At 45.9% G+C, this 17771-nt stretch overlaps 1 protein-coding gene across 2 annotated transcripts in view; it reads right to left on the bottom strand.

Moving 5' to 3' along the window:
- Positions 1 to 17725, bottom strand: part of CFAP61 (cilia and flagella associated protein 61) — a 241240-nt gene extending 223515 nt beyond the window's left edge. The window contains exons 1-6 of one of the 2 annotated variants that reach the window (XM_019491015.1): positions 17599 to 17725; positions 8679 to 8829; positions 7359 to 7509; positions 6208 to 6284; positions 3944 to 4011; positions 186 to 312 (exon numbers count right to left, since the gene is read on the bottom strand). In XM_019491015.1, the coding sequence (XP_019346560.1) occupies positions 186 to 312; positions 3944 to 4011; positions 6208 to 6284; positions 7359 to 7509; positions 8679 to 8821 (566 nt within the window). In that variant the 5' untranslated portion in view covers positions 8822 to 8829; positions 17599 to 17725. Of the gene's footprint in view, positions 1 to 185; positions 313 to 3943; positions 4012 to 6207; positions 6285 to 7358; positions 7510 to 8678; positions 8830 to 17598 lie in introns of those variants that run through there. The other variant, XM_019491016.1, reaches the window with a different exon arrangement.
- Positions 17726 to 17771: the final 46 nt, after the last annotated feature.

Consider the following 17771-nt stretch of genomic DNA (forward strand, 5'->3'; position numbering starts at 1 on the left):
GAAAAAGTATGCCATTTGGCTTAGGATTGAAATAGTTTTCCATAAAGCATGTGAATACTTATTAAGTCTGTGAATTGAAAAATAAGGATGGCATATAAATCAAATAAATAAATAAATAAATAACTGAGGAGTCATTAAATTGATCCAGACAGTCACACAAGCAAAAAAAAGTTATGTTCTATTACCTTGCTTTGCGAATATACAGCAGGGGACCATACTGGTGCCTATGGCAGACAAACAAAGTGAAGTCCATGTCAAGTGCTGAATCTGGAACGCTCACCATCTCTTCAAAAATGGTTGCCAAACCTGAGCCTAAGAATGAAAACATCTTGTTACAAACTTTTTCTGCCTAGTGCACGAGGGCTGGACCTGATGATCTTGCGAGGTCCCTTCCAGCCGTTAACAATGTATGAAAAACTATTAAGGAATTTCAGTAAGACACCACTTAAATTGCCAGCAGAACTGACTGAGTTAAATGGAGTTTCAAGATTAAGTTATCATACAGCATCAAGACCCATGAAGATAGACTGTTATATTGGATAAGGGTCATAATAATAAAAACATAAATGGTGTCTTAGGATTGGTACTTCTACATGTCTGTTGTTATAAACACCACAAGATACATTAATAATGATCAAATCATAGAAAAATACAGCTGAAAAGAATATGAGGAGATCATCTAATCCAACCTCCTTCTCAAGGCAGGATCATCCCTTACTAAATCATCCCAGTCAAACATTTGCTTAACCTGCTCTTAAAATATTTCCTAAAAATATAATAATGATTTTTGTAACAGGGAACCTCTGCCACTGTTCTGTTTGAACTTGTTACCAGAGGACCGGGTTGTAGCTACAGGGGCAGAGGGAGTGTGCTCCCCTGCTATAGGGCCAGAGCTCAGCCCCAAACTGAGGGGCAGAGACTGGCATGCTGAGACCGAACACCTTCCCCTGCCCTCCCCCCATGAAGGGACTGCTGTCAAGCCAAGGCCAATACCCAGGAGCTGAGATCTTAACCAGTAGACCAAAGCAGATGGCATGGCAAGAGAAAAAGGGGGACCAGGTTGTGATAGCTGGAGCCCTGACAAGCCCTCAGAAACCTATGGGGGCACCCTCCTAAAGCAGTGCAGAAGGGCAAAGGACACAGGTAGGGGGCTGGCCTGTCCGAATGGACCAAGCTAACAGCGAGGTTGTTACTGGCCCCAAGGACCTCTCATTCACAACAACAAACAACATCAAAGTCGTGGCAGGGCAGAGACAGGATGTGGAGGGGGACTGGGAAGGAGCAGGGAAATGGGCAGACGCCTATTAGTTTTACAATATCTATAGCATTCCGCATTTTCAGTTTTTATTTATTTTTTTAAATCTGGGAATTTTTTAGGGTTGATCTTCCAAACAAAAACTGGGTTAAAATCGGGATAAAAGAAAGAAGAAAAAAAAAGGTTTAAATCAAGGAAAATAATTATATGTTCCCGTGGTGGTGAGGGAGGAAGGGAGGAAGGCTGGGACTAGGGAAAGGGCGGGGCGCAGCCCATTGGCCACTCCTGGGCCTGCAGCAGGGAGCAAAAAGGAGGGAACTGTCAGGGGGTGCGGGATGTAGGGGGCGCAGCTCTTGCTGTTACACGCACCCTGGGAGAGCTGCAGGCTGGGGGGCTGTGCTAGGCTCTTCCTGGGGGGCACATGCCCCCAGATCTGAGCTTGGGACGATCGTCCGGCGCAGCCCCCCAGCCTGCAGCCCTCCCAGGGTGCACATAGCAGCAAGAGTTGTGCCCCCCACGCCCTGCACCCACTTACAGTTTCCTCTGAAGCTGGTGTTGGCCGTTCCCGGGGCCACTGCAGCAGGGGCTGGGGTTAGTGGGAACAAGCAGAGCCCCAGGGGACACAGGGCACTGCACAGCTTGTCCCCGCTCACCCCAGCTCCTGCTGCAGTGGCCCTGAGAGTGGCCAACGCCAGCTGGCTGCAGCTGGTGGGCTGCGCCAGGCCTCGAACCCCCCGAGGCTCTGCTTGTCCCTACTCACCCCTGCCCCTGGGCTGCACCATGCTGTGGTGCTTGCAATGGCAAGCTGTGGCAGCTTGCAATGGCCACTCCTGGGACTCCTGCAGCAGGGGCTGGGGTGAGCGGGGACAAGCTGCACCATGTCCCATGCCCTCTGGGGATCTGCTTGTTCCCACTCACCCCAGTCCCTGCTGCTGCGACCCCAGGAACAGCCAATGCCACCTGCCTGCACCATAGCATGGAGCAGCCCAGGGGTTGGCAGGAGTGGCGCGTGGCCAGATGGGGAGGCGGGGAACACCCAACCCCAATCCCAACCCCGGCACCAGCACCTCCCACCCCACCCGGGGTCAGAGTCAGGAGTGCCTCATCCCCGGGCAGTGGCTCCAGCCCCGTGGGCCCACGCAGAACAGCCAGGTGCGGCACCCACCACAGGGAGCAGAGCTGGAGTCTTTCACCTGCCCCACTCCCCAGTAGGGCTCACAGGTCCCAGCACCTGGGGCAGGGCTGCAGTTGGAGCCACCAGGGTGCAGCTGGGACCCACCCAGCCCAGGAATAATTCCCACAGCCCCTCCTGCCCCACCTGAGGTCAGAGCCAGGAGCCCTGTGCCCCCAGGTAGCAGCTCAAGCCATCTTTCCAAGGCCCCCGTGCAATTGCTGCCACCCTCTGCTGGAAACCTGTGCTTCAGGTAACCAGCACTTTTAGCTTACCAGCACCCCCAGCCATTCCCCACTTGTGCTGGTTGTGGCAGGGTACTGTTGGTGCCTGCCACTTTAAGGGCTGAGCCAAACAGCCACCAGGTGCTTGATTGCAGCAGCCATTTTGAGACACTGGCAGCCTATATAAACAAAGCAGTTTGCTGCTGGCAGCCAGACAAAGTACTGCATGGCTGAGCTGCTGTATGAGAATGTTTACAGGTAGCAGCAGGAGGCTCTTGGTCCTGGGCATGACCTGAAACTGCACCCTGCTGGGAGTGGGTGGCCCAGTGGCGTGGGAGCCTCCAGGAAAATATAAGACCGGTTACTGCCCCCAGTGGAAGGCAGGTTGGGGTGCCTCAATAACCCCTAGCCCCTACATCACTGTGGATAGCAGTTGAGGGCAGGCATGGCTATAGTCACCTGAGCCCCTACTGGGGAGGGAAGCCTGGTAGCCCCAGTGAAGGAGGTAGAAGATGTGGAGCCCCAGTGAGGGGGAAACCAGAGGGCTGGGAGCCTGGAGTTTGTGTAGAGTTGCCCCGGGAGGAGCCAGGGCAAGCTTGGCCCTGGTCAGGTAACTGGCTGACCACTACCCTGGTGAGGGTTGCAGGAGAGGCCCAAAAGATGGTACACCTGCCACCCAAGGTGTATGCTAGATAAAGCCTATGGCTGAAGGGACCTGGTCCGAGAGGAAGCAAGATGGTATAAGTTGTTGACAAGTGAAAGAGACCCTGTGAGAGGGGGTGGAGCGTGAGAGGCCCTAGTGAGAGGAGGGCGGTATGAATGCGTATATGTCTGAGGCCTGACAATGCGGGCTAAGCTTGGTTCAGCTGTAGGCTGGGAGCACTGTCACCTGGATGCCATCTGCGAGGCTTGGGCTGCAATGTAGGGGACGAATGGAGCTGCAGATAGAGCCCCTGGCATCAGGGCAAGAATGGGCAGCCTCCCACCTAATTAGAACCAATTAAGAAACAACGAGGCGTGGCAGGTGAGTGAGGCAGGCGGTTGGTCTAGAAACAGGTGGGGGGGCCAATGGCGGACCAGCCCTGAGACAGCCTCCTGTTACACCAGGTAACAGGGATTTTACTGTACCCGTAAAATTGAGTGAACATAAAAATGGGTGTAAATCAGTAAAAACGGAATAATTTCAATTAAAAATATCGGTGAAAATTAGTAAAAACTGAAAATGCAGAATATTAAATATCTAAGACTACACTGGTTATTTCAGGAGTAAGGTAGTATAAAACAAATTCTTACCCAATTCCTCCTGACTTGGTATGAAGAGGAGTATAAAGTGCAATTCTGGTACTGCATTAAACACTGTCCTGAACAAACAATATCATTTTATTCAGTCTCAGACACTACATGTCAAATACAGCAGCAAGTTCCTTGAGATATGAATGTTATTTCCTAGTGTTTCCATCTTACCTCATAAATCCACATAGCTCAAAAGTTAAAACTTTTTGTCTGTCACAAATGGGATGATACCAAGAATTAAGGCAATTTCTACTGCTGCCTTCCCTCCCCTCACCCCCCAGCTGCTGTGTTTAAAGGTTTTCAACCTTTTTTCATTTGTGGACTCCTTTGGAAATTTCAAATGGAGGTGCAGATCCCTTTGAATTGTAGGTGTGTGTATTCTCATACTTTAGATTGATCATAATCATCTTCTGCAGACCCCTTAGACATAGTCTGCGGACCCCCAGGAGTCCACAGACCACAGGTTGAAAATCACTGTCCTAATCCTTTGATTTTGTAAAGCTTCCTTTTTATATCAGTTCCCCAGTGATGGAGAACTTAAAGATGCCAGATCTCTGCTGGCAGATCTCTGACCTGGCATCTGGATGAGATGGCCTGACATTACAAAGCTACTGTACAACTAATAATAGCACTGGCTGCCATTTATTTTGTGTATGCAGGGACACCTTGAGCTGAACCAAATAACTTGAGCAATATTTGCTTCTGTATCAGTCTAGCACAATGATGCACTGCATTATTTGTACATTATAGTCTGAAGTTTCTCTACTGTATAATCTGTAACTAACAATCATTTCAAAAGGTTGCCTGCAGACACTATTTTTCAGACATATCTACAGCTTTTCAGGCTTTCTGCTCAACTAAACAATCCCACTCAAAGAAAAGAAAAATTAATACCAATTATGGTTTTAAAGTTTATATGAAGAAGAATAGCAAAAGATTTAGCAAGAGATTATACTGTTATGGAAATATATGCAGAACTCTAAGGGTGAGTCCACACATGCAGGCAAGTGCACTTGCAGGAGCTCAAGTAGCAGCGGCACAAATTTGTGCTGGACATTTGTACCTCAGCACACATGCCTGAACATGAACTTTGGCATGGGGAAAATTGTGCCACTTGGGGGGAAACTGACCCTGTTCACCTCCTCCTGGATCTTCAGCCAAGGAGAGCTAGAGGCTGGGGCCTGCAACTGTGCTGGCCCTAGCATTGTAAAATGCTGCTCTGGGGAGCAACTCAGGGCTACACTGAGGCCTGGCCAGCTGGTATCAGTAGACACTTGCCCCTTGTGTTGGCTGGACTGCCAAAGCAGCCCTAACCTAGAGTGCCCCCTGCACCCACTAGCCACTGCAGCAGTCTGGCAATGGGGGCTGCTGCCTGGCTGCGACCTGCTGCCACCTGCAACAACATCCACTCCCTTGGACCTGTGACCCCGTGGCTGCTTGCCCATCAGACTTGGATGAGGACTGCATGGCTGCCTGGGCTGTGGTGTGGGCACTACAGCAGAGCTGCCTGCACCTCTGGGCTAGCTGCCAACGGGCTAGGACTGCACAGCTGGCCTTCATGCAGCACTGCTGTCATGTCTTCTGGTACCCACAGTCTGCCATGTGGGCAGCTATTGCCCAGAAGATGTGCTTATTGTGGTGGCCCACTTTGAATTGTTGAAGCACATCCTCCTGGCCCCAAAGAGCCAGGAGGTCAGCCACCTTATCTGCCCTCCAGTTGGATGCCCAGTGTTGGCCATGGGCAGGCTCCTCTGCCCAGGTCCCAACACTTCCCTCACCAGCAGGGATCCTGGTGTTCCCTGTTTAAAACTTGCAAATTTTCTGATAACCCCCCGTCTCCAAATTCTCTCAGAAAAAGACCCAAAATCTGTGTTCTTCCATGATTAAAATGAGAGAGAGAGAGAGAGAGAGAGATCAGCTGGGCAATGGATATATTTACAATTTTAAAGCTATTTGGAAGCCTACCAATGCCTCTATCATGGTAATAAAATAAATTCTAAAATTGCGGCATCTCAAACTGCTTTGAGATGCCACAACGGACACGTGCTCACTCATGTGGACACAGCGTAAGAGTCTGGTTTTGAAATCTAGAACCTGCACCAGATCAGTATAGAGCTCTCATGTCTCCAGCCAACATTCTTCAGAAGTTTAGTTCATTTTTTCTTAGTATTTACTATCAGCACTTCTAATTCCAGTTTCTGCTAACAGATGAGTTAGCAGGAAATCACACATGCTTCACAATGCTTGGTTACATGTCAACTCACCTGATAATTTCTTGGCAACATCCAACTGCATATTCCTCTTTTGCCACAAAAAAATGCATAAACAATGTATTCAGAGGCTATAATATAAACAAACAGATGCATGTTTTTAAATTAATTAAAATCTTAATGTACACTTTTAGTCCCCAGTACTTTTTACACACACTCACATGGAGCTGTTCTACACACATGAGTAACCTTTTGATTTTAATGGAGTCAAGTTACTCATGCATAAGTAGTTGCAGGATCAAACTCTAACTGTCAGGTCTTGACAGTAAATTAAGAACAACAGCAGCAACAGCAGTGATCCCACAGCTTTGACTCAGATCCTATTCCCACTCCTAGATGTCTTTGCCTACATAGCTGCTTAGTCAAGAACTACATATTTTGCCTCAGGAAAGGAATGCTTTTCTATCTTCGCTCATCTCAAATGGGCAGCCTACTGAGCATCATACCTCAAATATCCAGGAGATAGGCTTAAGAATAAAAAAAAAAAATTAAAAGAATAAGTTTTAGATTCTGTGTATGCTTTTACTTTTTGAAACTTTAGGGTTGATATTTTTAGCTTTTTTCAACCAATGCAATTACTAGAAACGTACGATTAAAAACACATGAAAGCAGAGGTTCTTATACAACCACTCGACTCGAAGGGGGGAGACTTCAGAAAAAAACACCAAATATCATCAAATCCATGTTAAAATTATGGGATGGAAACACTGTGAAATTATACCATGTCTTGGAAACCTCTAGGACAAGTGATAGCATTATAAAATGTAGTACAACTTTCCATTGTAGAGAACGTTTAGGACTCTGTGTGATTTGCTTTCAATGAGTCAGCTATTTTTTTTTTTTTTTATTATTAAAAACCTTTTAGTGAAGTCAAAAAACAAAGAAGTGACTTGGAAAATAAAATAAATTTGCAGTATCAGGGAGTTCATTTTCTATAAGAATTCTTCCCCTAATCCCAGAGAAAAAGAAACTATGTAATATATAACAAGTACAGTAATTCTTTAATATCAATTGTAATCCAATTGCTTTGCTCCTTGAATTGTACTAAAATTGAAGATACATAACATTCAAAAGAAAGAAAACAAAAGTCAAATTGAAGTCCCTTAAGTTTTATCTAAAAAAAAAAAAAAAGGTCACTTACTTACCGTGCATTTGCTGTTACTGTAATTTTGATGTAAGAACGGTTCCCAATCAGCCTGATCAACAACATTCCAGTTTGGGTAGTCGAAAAATGCAGCATGGGCGAGAACTTTATTCTTCTCATTACTGAGCGTCACAGCAAGATTTGCCTTTTCCCTGTGGAGCACATTTTAATTTGCAGGAATTAAAGAAAACATAACAAGATGATCCAGGAAGTAATTATAGATGCATTATTTTCAGGGTTACAAGTTATTTGCATATTACTTTCAGGGTTGCATCTGACATTATGAAGCAGTCACCTCATCAATGTAATTGCTCACTGCACAAACCATTTAATCTTCCATGTAGATTCACAGAGAGATTAATAATTACATTTGCACTGGTGGCTAGTAATTTGGGAGCCTCTGTTTTGAATATTGAACCCTGGTCAGTCTGGACCCAATTGTCCAGAGGTCCATCACCTATTGAATTCAAGTGGAGCTGCATGTGTAGTCAACCCACTGGAAAAAGTCATACCCAAGGGATCTCAAGCTGGACACAGAAACTGAGATGTCCTAAATTTGTACTTGCTTCTGCAGATTCTGGCAATAAAGTTGTCTGAATTGTTCCTGTGTATTAAAACGACTGCTGTTCTTGCTTGCACAACTAACACAGAATTCATTTATGTTGCAAAGTGCTTTACAATACCTAGATTAGCTGCATTCTGTTTTATCCAAAAGAGTGACAGTGTTAACTACAACAAAGGAAAAAACAAGGGGCTCTGTCAAAGCCTCTAATCTTGTCATTTCTATTTGAAACTCTCTCTAATTGACAAAAGGCCTCAATCAGGCAAATCAAGGAGCAGTTAGATTATCTGGTTTAACAGGGTAACCATCAAGCTTATTTTTTAAGGAAGCTATATCTATATCTATCTAAATAGTTAATGAAAATGGTGAGAAGGGTCTCTCTCTCTCTCTCTCTCATAAATAAGAGAGAGAGAGAAACCCTTCTCACCATATTCATTAACTTCAGTAGAGCCACACATGACTCATAGATTCATAGAAGCAGGGTCAGAAGGGACCTTGTAGATCATCGAGTCCTACCCCCTGCCCTGGGCAGGAGAGAAAACCAGGCTCAAATGACCCCAGCCAGGTAGATGTCAAGCCTCCTCTTAAAGTGAACATGAGTGGTGAGAAATGGGAAAGCACGTGTTTCACTTTTTGATACATTTTCTTCAATGATGTTATGCTACACTGTCAACCCAGATAAGGGTTAAGTAGATCATAGGTTCTTGAAATCTCTTTTTAGGAATCACTGCATTATATTCTTAAAACATTGTTACTTACAAAAGATAAACAACATTAATCCTTCCAAAATAAATTTCTGTAGAATAGCTGACAAGGCTGACAATACCAGGAATGTCATTTGACTCGGTTCTTCTGGCACAAACCACTTCTGTAGTTCCTGTTGCAGAAGTTATTGTAGTCATTTTATGCACTGTAGCAAAAAGAAAACATTGCTATTATTCTCGAGTGGATGGGGTCTGCAGTGATTTCAGCCTTAAAATTATTTACTTGAGATGGGACTTTCAAATGGATGGGGGGACTGAAAAAACATCAATATGATTTGAGTGCCTAGTTCCCATAGCCCCTTTTAATAATATCTTTTAAACTACCTGTTGTAAAATGATTACTATCTAAAATGTCATATGTCCAGGGGATGTTTTTAATAACTACAGACTACTCTTGCTTTTACTTATTTATGTGTAGGTGTTTACATAATGCTCATCACTAGTGTCTATTTCAAACCATTTGTCCATAAGCCAGCTTTCTCAATCAATAAAGATATTTGAACTTCAGAAAGGAAAAGCTTTATAGATAGAGCTGTAATCCCTAATCCAACTAAAAGTCCATTTTGCAATTCCACATGTGAAGTGTCTGTATAGTCTCTCCTTGGCTGACTTGTTCCTTAGCACACCTAACAAGTTCATAATCTATAAAATGACATGCACATTACATATCAGCTAGGGTGGCCAATGAGGTACCTCAAGAATAGAGGACAGTTGCATTTAGTGCAACTGTTCCCACCACCATGAACATTGTATGCCTCCCTGGGGGGGGGGGGGGGGAACCGTGAGCTCCCACAGGTGGTGGCAGCTGTGTGAGTGGCAGGGGCATGGCAATAGTGAGTTGGGAACTCCTACAGGCAGCGGTGGCGGTGTCAGCAGCAGGGGTGGGCCGAGCGGGGAGTTCCCGCAGACGGCTGTGTTAGTTTTGGCGGCCGGGGGCGGGGGGCGGGGGGGGGGGGGGTGCCCAGCGGTGAAAAATAGAGAACATAAAAGCAGCCAGTTTCATATCAATAAAAGACAGAGGACCAGAAAAATGGAATGTCGTTGATCTAAAACCAGATGAATGGCCACTCTAATATCAGTCCATCTGTGATTAACTAACACAGAATGATTCATCTTTCCATCAAGTTGCTTCAAGGTTAAATGTAGATATACTAAGTAGTGTTAAATTGTAAAGAAAAAATAAGTTCCCTCATGGCAACTACATGGGTGAATCTAAACAGCTACTATGTATAAGAATGAACTGGCACAGAAAAAAAACATAAAAGGACAGACACACACACCCCATTAGAAGTACATTTCTCGCAGAACAAGCACTTCCTCTCTGGCCTCACTATCCTCACACTCAAAGGAAATCTACCTGACACCTTTAAAAGGTGAATTTGGGAACAAAATTTCATAAGCTGGTGGGATGCTAAAAACCAAGAACTAAACATTGGCTTTGGTTTTATGGCACACTATATTTTACCTGAATTCTTTCCACACAAGAAAGGTGATAATGACCCTTTTCCCTTCTGAAAGGCCTTGATCTCCTACTACAGTGGTGCTCAACCTTTTGGCCCTGCAGGCTGGATGGGTGGTGCCCGGTTCGACCACATGACAGATCCAGCTTGTGGGCCCAATCTGGTGGGCATGATAGGCCTTGATCAGGCCACGTGGAGGGTGTGGCCAGGCCCCAACACAGCAGCGCAGGGGAAAGGGGGCATGGCCCAGCCCCAATCCAGCAGCATGAGGCTTGGGAATTTGTCAGTGGGGGAAGGGTGGCAGTAATGATTGCCACTGCTCTCCCACCGTCAAACTGTCCAACCTGCGGGGAGCCCTCTGGGCTGGATGCCATGGCTCTGTGGCCTTGATTTGGTCTGCAGGCCAGGAAATGGGCACCCCTTTTTTTCTTCTGCAAATTGTGTCTGCTACCCCAGGGAATTTCTCTCACCCTATCCTACAGCTGATCTTTACTAAGCTGTGTCTGGCTTGTTCTGGTCAGACACGATGAAGAATGCTCTGTATTTGAAAGCTCGTCGAACTATATTCTAACTACACAGTTGGTCCAATAAAAGAAATCACCTTAAAAATCTTTGTCTCTTACATAATTTTTCTGGACCCTCACAGCTATATCACTCTTATACTACCAAAGAAAAATGTATCATTTAAAGGTATGGACTTGAGCAATTCAAGTACAATCACTGTTCACAAAAGCTATCAAATATTTGTATACATAGAAAACAGTATTTTCTATTCAAAAGAGGGGGAGGGGGAAAATACATGCAGATTAGATGCACACTAGGGAAAAATAACCTTAAAACCATCCACCCTACATTGTATCTGTTTCCAATATTAACCAGAGACCATGGCCACAGATAACAATTGGACTGCTCCAAATCTTAGGCAGACAACCACATACACCTGTTAAATTGGCTTAAAGTTGCTGGAATGGTTCAGAAATGTATCTGCAAAATCAAGTACTCTTGTGAACCAGTACACTGTGAACCAGGTCAATATTATTACATGCAGACACCAGGTGTTCAGTGACACAGGTCTAGTAGGTCTTTAAGGCATCCTACACTGCAGTACTCCTCATCCCAATCCACTACTGCAACTGGTCACACTGATATGTAGCTAGAAGTCTACTGCCTCCTTTTTCTCCTTTCATTGGCACTTTTTAATCAGTGAGCTCCTTTTCATTGGCAGTTTTTAATCAGTGAGCTCCTTTGAATTGCTTGTTCAATAAAAGCTATCTTTTAAACAACTGGCTATGCCTTCACTCTATACTTAACCACAGTCTCTGCTCACCAGTCTCTGGTAACTGCAGAGTTCAGTCAAGTGCAGGCTAGTAAACTTTACTGAACTCATATTTGAGACAGCAGTAAAGTAAAAATGTCCCTAGCCACAGGTGATCAACCCCCTTGGCCCTCCAAAATATCCTTCTTCCCTAGGTCATGGCAAGGCATGCTGAGCTGCACGTTCAGTCCCATTCGTTAAGGTCTAAAACATGCATGCATGTTCTCTTACCATACTGCTGTGCTCGTTCATGTCTATAAAATTTAACATGAATGAATGTTTACAAGAGTGGGGCTAAAAATCTCTTACTTCAAGTGTAGAAATCCCAGACTGTGTTTGTTACTTTTTGTCAAACAGGTACTGACTGCTGTATATTTTTTACTGGTGGTATCTCAAATCTACAGCACTTCAGCATTTAAAAGGTGATTGCTGTAGCTGGAACACTAGGGCACATTATGTGTGGCCACCTCTAACCCATAACCACCCATAACAGTTCAGTTGTTACCCGTGCCCATACCTTACAGTAGCTTAGCTACACTTATACCAGCATAGGAGGAGAGAGATGTAGCAGTTAAACTGGAACAGCTCCAGTGCATGCTCAAGACTCACTCCCCTCTTAAATGGTTAAAGTTTCATCTCCCTACATTTTATTTTGGATCAGCATACCTGACTAATACAGACCAGAGAAAGCAGCATCTTGTCACAACCAGATTAAATAGTGCCCATGTCACAAACAAGTAAAACCATTCAAAACAGTTTTTTTCTACACTAGGTTAACTAAGGGTTAACAATAATGATAGTAACCGCTTTTTTGCTGCGCATGCAAAAAGAAATTTATTACTGCGCCACTAACAGAGATAAAAACTTTTGCCTTCTTTGCTTTATATAAATCATTACAACTGGTCAGAATGACAGGGGAGTGTCCCTATGACAAACACCCTAATAAAAACCACTATACAATTGGCGATTCTCATTAAATTTATGACGTGGCAAAAAACAGCTGGCTAATATACAAATAAAACCCGTCTTCACTTCCGTGAAGAACGGGAGACCTCCGCGCACACACCTAAAAAACCTCTGAACGTATGCCTAAAAATAACTGACAAATTGATCACTTGTCAGTCTCAAATACCCGCCTGACAGCCTTCTAAGGCCCCGGACCCTTATCTGCCCGGGTGAGAGTCAGGGAGAGCTGCTGGCCGGCTGCCCTGGGTCCCGACATGGCGTCACAAACAGGATTAAGGGGAAATGTGATGGAGTGAAAATTAATTAAGAACTGCCCCTGGTGTAGTGGGGGGTCCCGCATACATAACGCGGATAAATTATGGGCCCACATCGCTTATCACCAAGCAAGCAGAGCGGAGACAGGGTGCGTCAGCGGCTACTTCTTGCTGAGAGGAGAGGAGGGAGTCGGAAAGGAATGGGCAAGCTCCGAGTGGGACAAAAAAAAGATGATTAATGTAGTGTCACTCCTACTGCATAAAAATACAAACTTAAAAACCCAGTTAGCTACAGGCAGCAAAGCTGCTGTGGAGATGACAGCGTGCCAAAACCCTCCGTTGCCACAAAAAAATGACACCAAAAAAATATGAGCTGCCCGGAGGACCTAAAAAAGAAGGGCAGAGCCACAAAAGAACAGGTGGGACTCCACCCAACAAGCCCGCCCCCTGAGATGACGTCGCTCCCAACGGCCCCACCTCTGTCCCACAGGGAGGGGACAACGAGCGAGAATCCGATCCTCCCACCAGACACAATAACAACTACAGCTGCCGCTCATCCTATAACAATAACCAAGCAAATAACCAACCCAGAGGGTGCAACCACCACCACCACCCTTGATGTCATCAAAGCATACATGGAGATTTATAAAAAAGAGGACACCATCACCCTTCGCCTTCTCCTCAACCTGCTCGTTACTCAGCCAGCAGAAAATCTTTTAAGTCAACTTCCACGACTACAAGCCCTTGTAAAGTCAACAACCGCAAACTCAGCCATGGCCATAAGCTATCTTACTGCATATCCAGTCAAATACCAAAGACCAAGACATTCCCAATTCAACTCACGAAAAAAATCAAGACTGCCATCCCAGAGGACACCAGAGGAAAGAGCCATGTTTGGGTTCCTCCTAAACTACTTCACGCTTACCAAACAACGGCTGCACATCCTAGAAGATGCGGGACAATGACAACTGACACATATACTAGGCTACCAACCTCGACCGATCCCGCCAACTGGTCCGGGCCCCGGAGGCACCCACGCCTAACAGCGCACTCTGGATAACACCGCAGCCTGCCCCAACAAACAACTACTCGAAGGGGGCATCTATAAACTATTCCAACCACTACGACATTATGCTCGTAGATATACAAAAGACAATTTTATTATTTTTTAGTTTTCTTTGTTTGTTTGTCTGTTCGTTTATTTTGTTCCCTTACAGGCCCAGCGGTGACGAAGAGACAATCTGTGACTGCCCGATCACAAAAATCACCGAACACCAATCTGCAGCACACCTGAGTCGACGACACAATGACCGCCCCTGCTCATATGTTGCAAGCAGGGTCGTCGCTCTATTCCTGCTGTTACCAACAGTTTCTTCGGCGAACGGAGCTGACTTCAAAACCTCCAACTCGGTCCTCAACCTTTTGTCATTTTAGGCCAAAGACATAACTAATGACTCATTTAATGGTTTTTCTTTTCCTGTTAATGATCTTATACATACTTGTTTGTTTTGTTTTAAAGCCTGTTTGAGACTTTACGCAATAAAACCAAGTCATAATGTTTTGAATAAAAAGCTCTAAATTATTAAAAAAACCCCAACATTGATAGTCTGAAGGTTTGGGGGATGTCACAAAAAAGTCGGATATAGACAAAAACATTGATTAAAAAAACGTAAAAAAAGAGATGAGGGAGATGATGATAAAAGGGGACAAATAGTCAAGGTTCTAAAGGAACCTATACATTCAAAGAAGAGGAAAAGAAATGGTTTGAGAAGAGAGGTGACAATAAAAAAAAGCCGCTAATGACAATACAAAAAATTGGTGTTTTCAGAGCTACGATTTAACTCAAATATAATAAGCCACAATTTTAAAAACCCTCCGTATAGGGGGCATTAATCTGATACCTCACTCTCAGTTACCTTAAAAAAATCGAATTAAAAAAAATTACATAAAATCAAAAATAACAGTTTACTGCGTTTAAGTTAATTCAAGTGTCGGCATCTTTGATTATCTTGTGTTTACCATGGATCATAATAGCCATTGTTATATTTGTGTGTTTTAGTTGTTGGATTTTACAATATCTCAAAACTAAGTTAACCACGCTTTTTGCTTTTATATACACTCGCTTGCCAAACACTAACAATGATAAACAAAATGGTCTATATATAAACATGATGTGACTTGCTGTGCCATGGACAAGGGGACATGTCACAACCAAATTAAATAGTGCCCATGTCACAAACAAGTAAAACCATTCAAAACAGTTTTTTTCTACACTAGGTTAACTAAGGGTTAACAATAATGATAGTAACCGCTTTTTTGCTGCGCATGCAAAAAGAAATTTATTACTGCGCCACTAACAGAGATAAAAACTTTTGCCTTCTTTGCTTTATATAAATCATTACAATTGGTCGGAATGACAGGGGAGTGTCCCTATGACAAACACCCTAATAAAAACCACTATACAATTGGCGATTCTCATTAAATTTATGACGTGACAAAAAACAATTGGCTAATATACAAATAAAACCCGTCTTCACTTCCGTGAAGAACGGGAGACCTCCGCACACACACCTAAAAAACCTCTAAATGTATGCGTAAAAATAACTGACAAATTGATCACTTGTCAGTCTCCCCCGTCTCGACCTTATCAGACGTAAATCAATGACCTGCCGGCCCGATTTTTTCTCCGTTTATCTGCCCGACCAACGAACTCTTATACAGACCGACCTATGACCTACGAACCTTAAGCTATAACTAACCAAGTATCTCTGACCTCCGCTATTCACCACCTTGATGGCATAAATAAATAATCTTGCTTTACAACCGATAAGCGTCCGCCTAATTAATTCCACTCCAAGCTTCACAAATACCCACCTGACAGCCTTCTAAGGCCCTGGACCCTTATCTGCCCGGGTGAGAGTCAGAGAGAGCTGCTGGCCGCTGCCCTGGGTCCTGACACATCTCATCTTATAATTTCTATACACTTTATAGAGACAGGAGCCCCTACCTCATCCCAACTTCCCAATACCATATTGCATCGCAGGTCCCAATCCTAGATGCTCATACTTGTGGGAAGGCCCCTATAACCACCCAGTATCCAAGTCACAGTCATGGGTTTTATTGTGTAGAACTAGACCTTACCAACTAAATCAGGGGTAGGCAATTATTTGGGCTGGAGGACCACTTAAGAAGTGGATCATGGCTCTGCCCCATGCTGTTACCACCCTACAATCTCAGCCCTGGCCCCAGCCACCCATCCTGTTCCTGGACGCTGCTCCCCGCCTGCCCGCAGCCCCATGCCAACCACCAAAACATAACATGCCCTGCCTGCAGGGGTCCTTGGCAGGTCTCCATGGAGATACTGCCTGCCTGGCACCCCTTCTGACCCTGAAAATCTATGAGATTGAGGGCAGTGGTTCTCTCCCAGGCCTTTTATCCGTATCTTCTCTTCCAGCTGGTCAGAGACTTTGACCCTCTAAATAAAGGCCTCTACCATCACTCGTTCACTGTACACATCCTCTAAAGGCTACTAATGTCACATCCCTTATTCACTAACACAGGCTCACATGGACTTGTTTCCCATTACAGGAAGACTAGCAAGAATGCATCTGCAGAACCAATTATGCTCACTTGGGCAAACAAGTGACCGTGTAAGAAAAATGTCAGCAGTTACAATGCTGCTGAGGGCAGAGGTGCAACCTCCTTGGATGGCTGACAGGCAGACCCAGATTTGCTAATAAGCAAAGGGAAATCCCCACTTCTTACATTCCTTAAGAGGCCGCCTCAGCGGCATGACAAAGTTGGCAGCTGGGGGGAAACTCTACGGGGGAGCATGGAGGAAGGCAGGGGTTGGTGCACAGGCTCTGACAGTTGGGGGACAGGGGGCCAAAGTTCTAAAAGGAGAGCTGGGGCGCAGCAGCCTTACCCATGCTGGGACTCCTACACCATCCCAGCTGAGCTGCTGCTGTCACCACTTGTGCTCAGCCTGCCTCATCTGTTGCTCTTAAAGCAGTAGCAGGCAAGCTGTTTCAGAGTTCCCAGGAAGGCAATGCTGCTGAGGCTCAGACTCCACAAGGGTGGTGGGTAATCCTGGCACCTCTCCTAACTTGGCATCAGGAGCAAGAGGCAGGGGCCTCTAGTAATGCTGTGGGTCTCCCTGCCCCACCACAACTGTGATTCCCCTCTCCTTAGCCATGCATCCCTGCACTTTTACATGTGAGGGCACTATATCTGTAGGGTGGCCCACATGCAGGGCTATTGTAGAATCAAAGAAAATGACGGTTAGGAGGGATCTCAGGAGGTCATCTAGTCTAGTCTTCTCAAAGCAGGATCATCCCCAACTAGATCATTCCAGTCAGGGCTTTGTCTAGCCAGGTCTTCAAAACCTCCAAGGATGGAGCTTCCACCACCTCTCTGGGTAACCTGTTCCTGTGCTTCACCACCCTCCTAGTGAGAAAATTCTTCCTAACATCTTCCCATTTGATGCCTTTTTTTCAAGTGAGCACATGAGAGAGCAAACTCTTGCTGAGGGCAGCTCAGCTGGGCTATAAAGTGTACTTCTCCCTGCCTGACTTCAGGCTCATCGGGCAAGCTGCCTCTCCCAAGTCCTACATGGCAAGCACCCGCCTGGCCGCGCAGACCTGCAACAGGGGAGGAGGCTGCGGCTGGGGAAGCCAGAAATGGCTAGGCAGCACCGCCCCAGGGAGGGCCCCATCACCCCGCCCCGCAGTGCCCCGGGCGGGCGCGAGGGGTCGCACAAGGGACGACCGAGGGGAGAGGGAGGAAATGTTGGGCGGCAGGAGTGCCGCGCGGCATGCTGGGTGTGGTAGTTCCGGCCCGCGCGGCATGCTGGGGGATGCAGTTCGTGGCGCGAGCCCAGGGGAGACCGCTGCTATCCTCGCGGCCCACAGCGTCACTCACCTCGGCAGGATGGAGCAGATCGGAGTGCCCGGCCCTCGGGCTGCTGGGGCGGCGCGGGCAGGGGCGGGGCGCCCTGCAGGAGCCGAGGCGAGCGGCGGCGCCGGGAGGACGCAGGAGCGGTCGCAGCCGCAGCAACGGATCAGCCGCGGGAGACGCGCCGCCGCCGTTACCGC

This window comes from Alligator mississippiensis, chromosome 1 (genome assembly GCF_030867095.1).
Source record: "Alligator mississippiensis isolate rAllMis1 chromosome 1, rAllMis1, whole genome shotgun sequence".
Taxonomy (NCBI): Eukaryota; Metazoa; Chordata; order Crocodylia; family Alligatoridae; genus Alligator; species Alligator mississippiensis.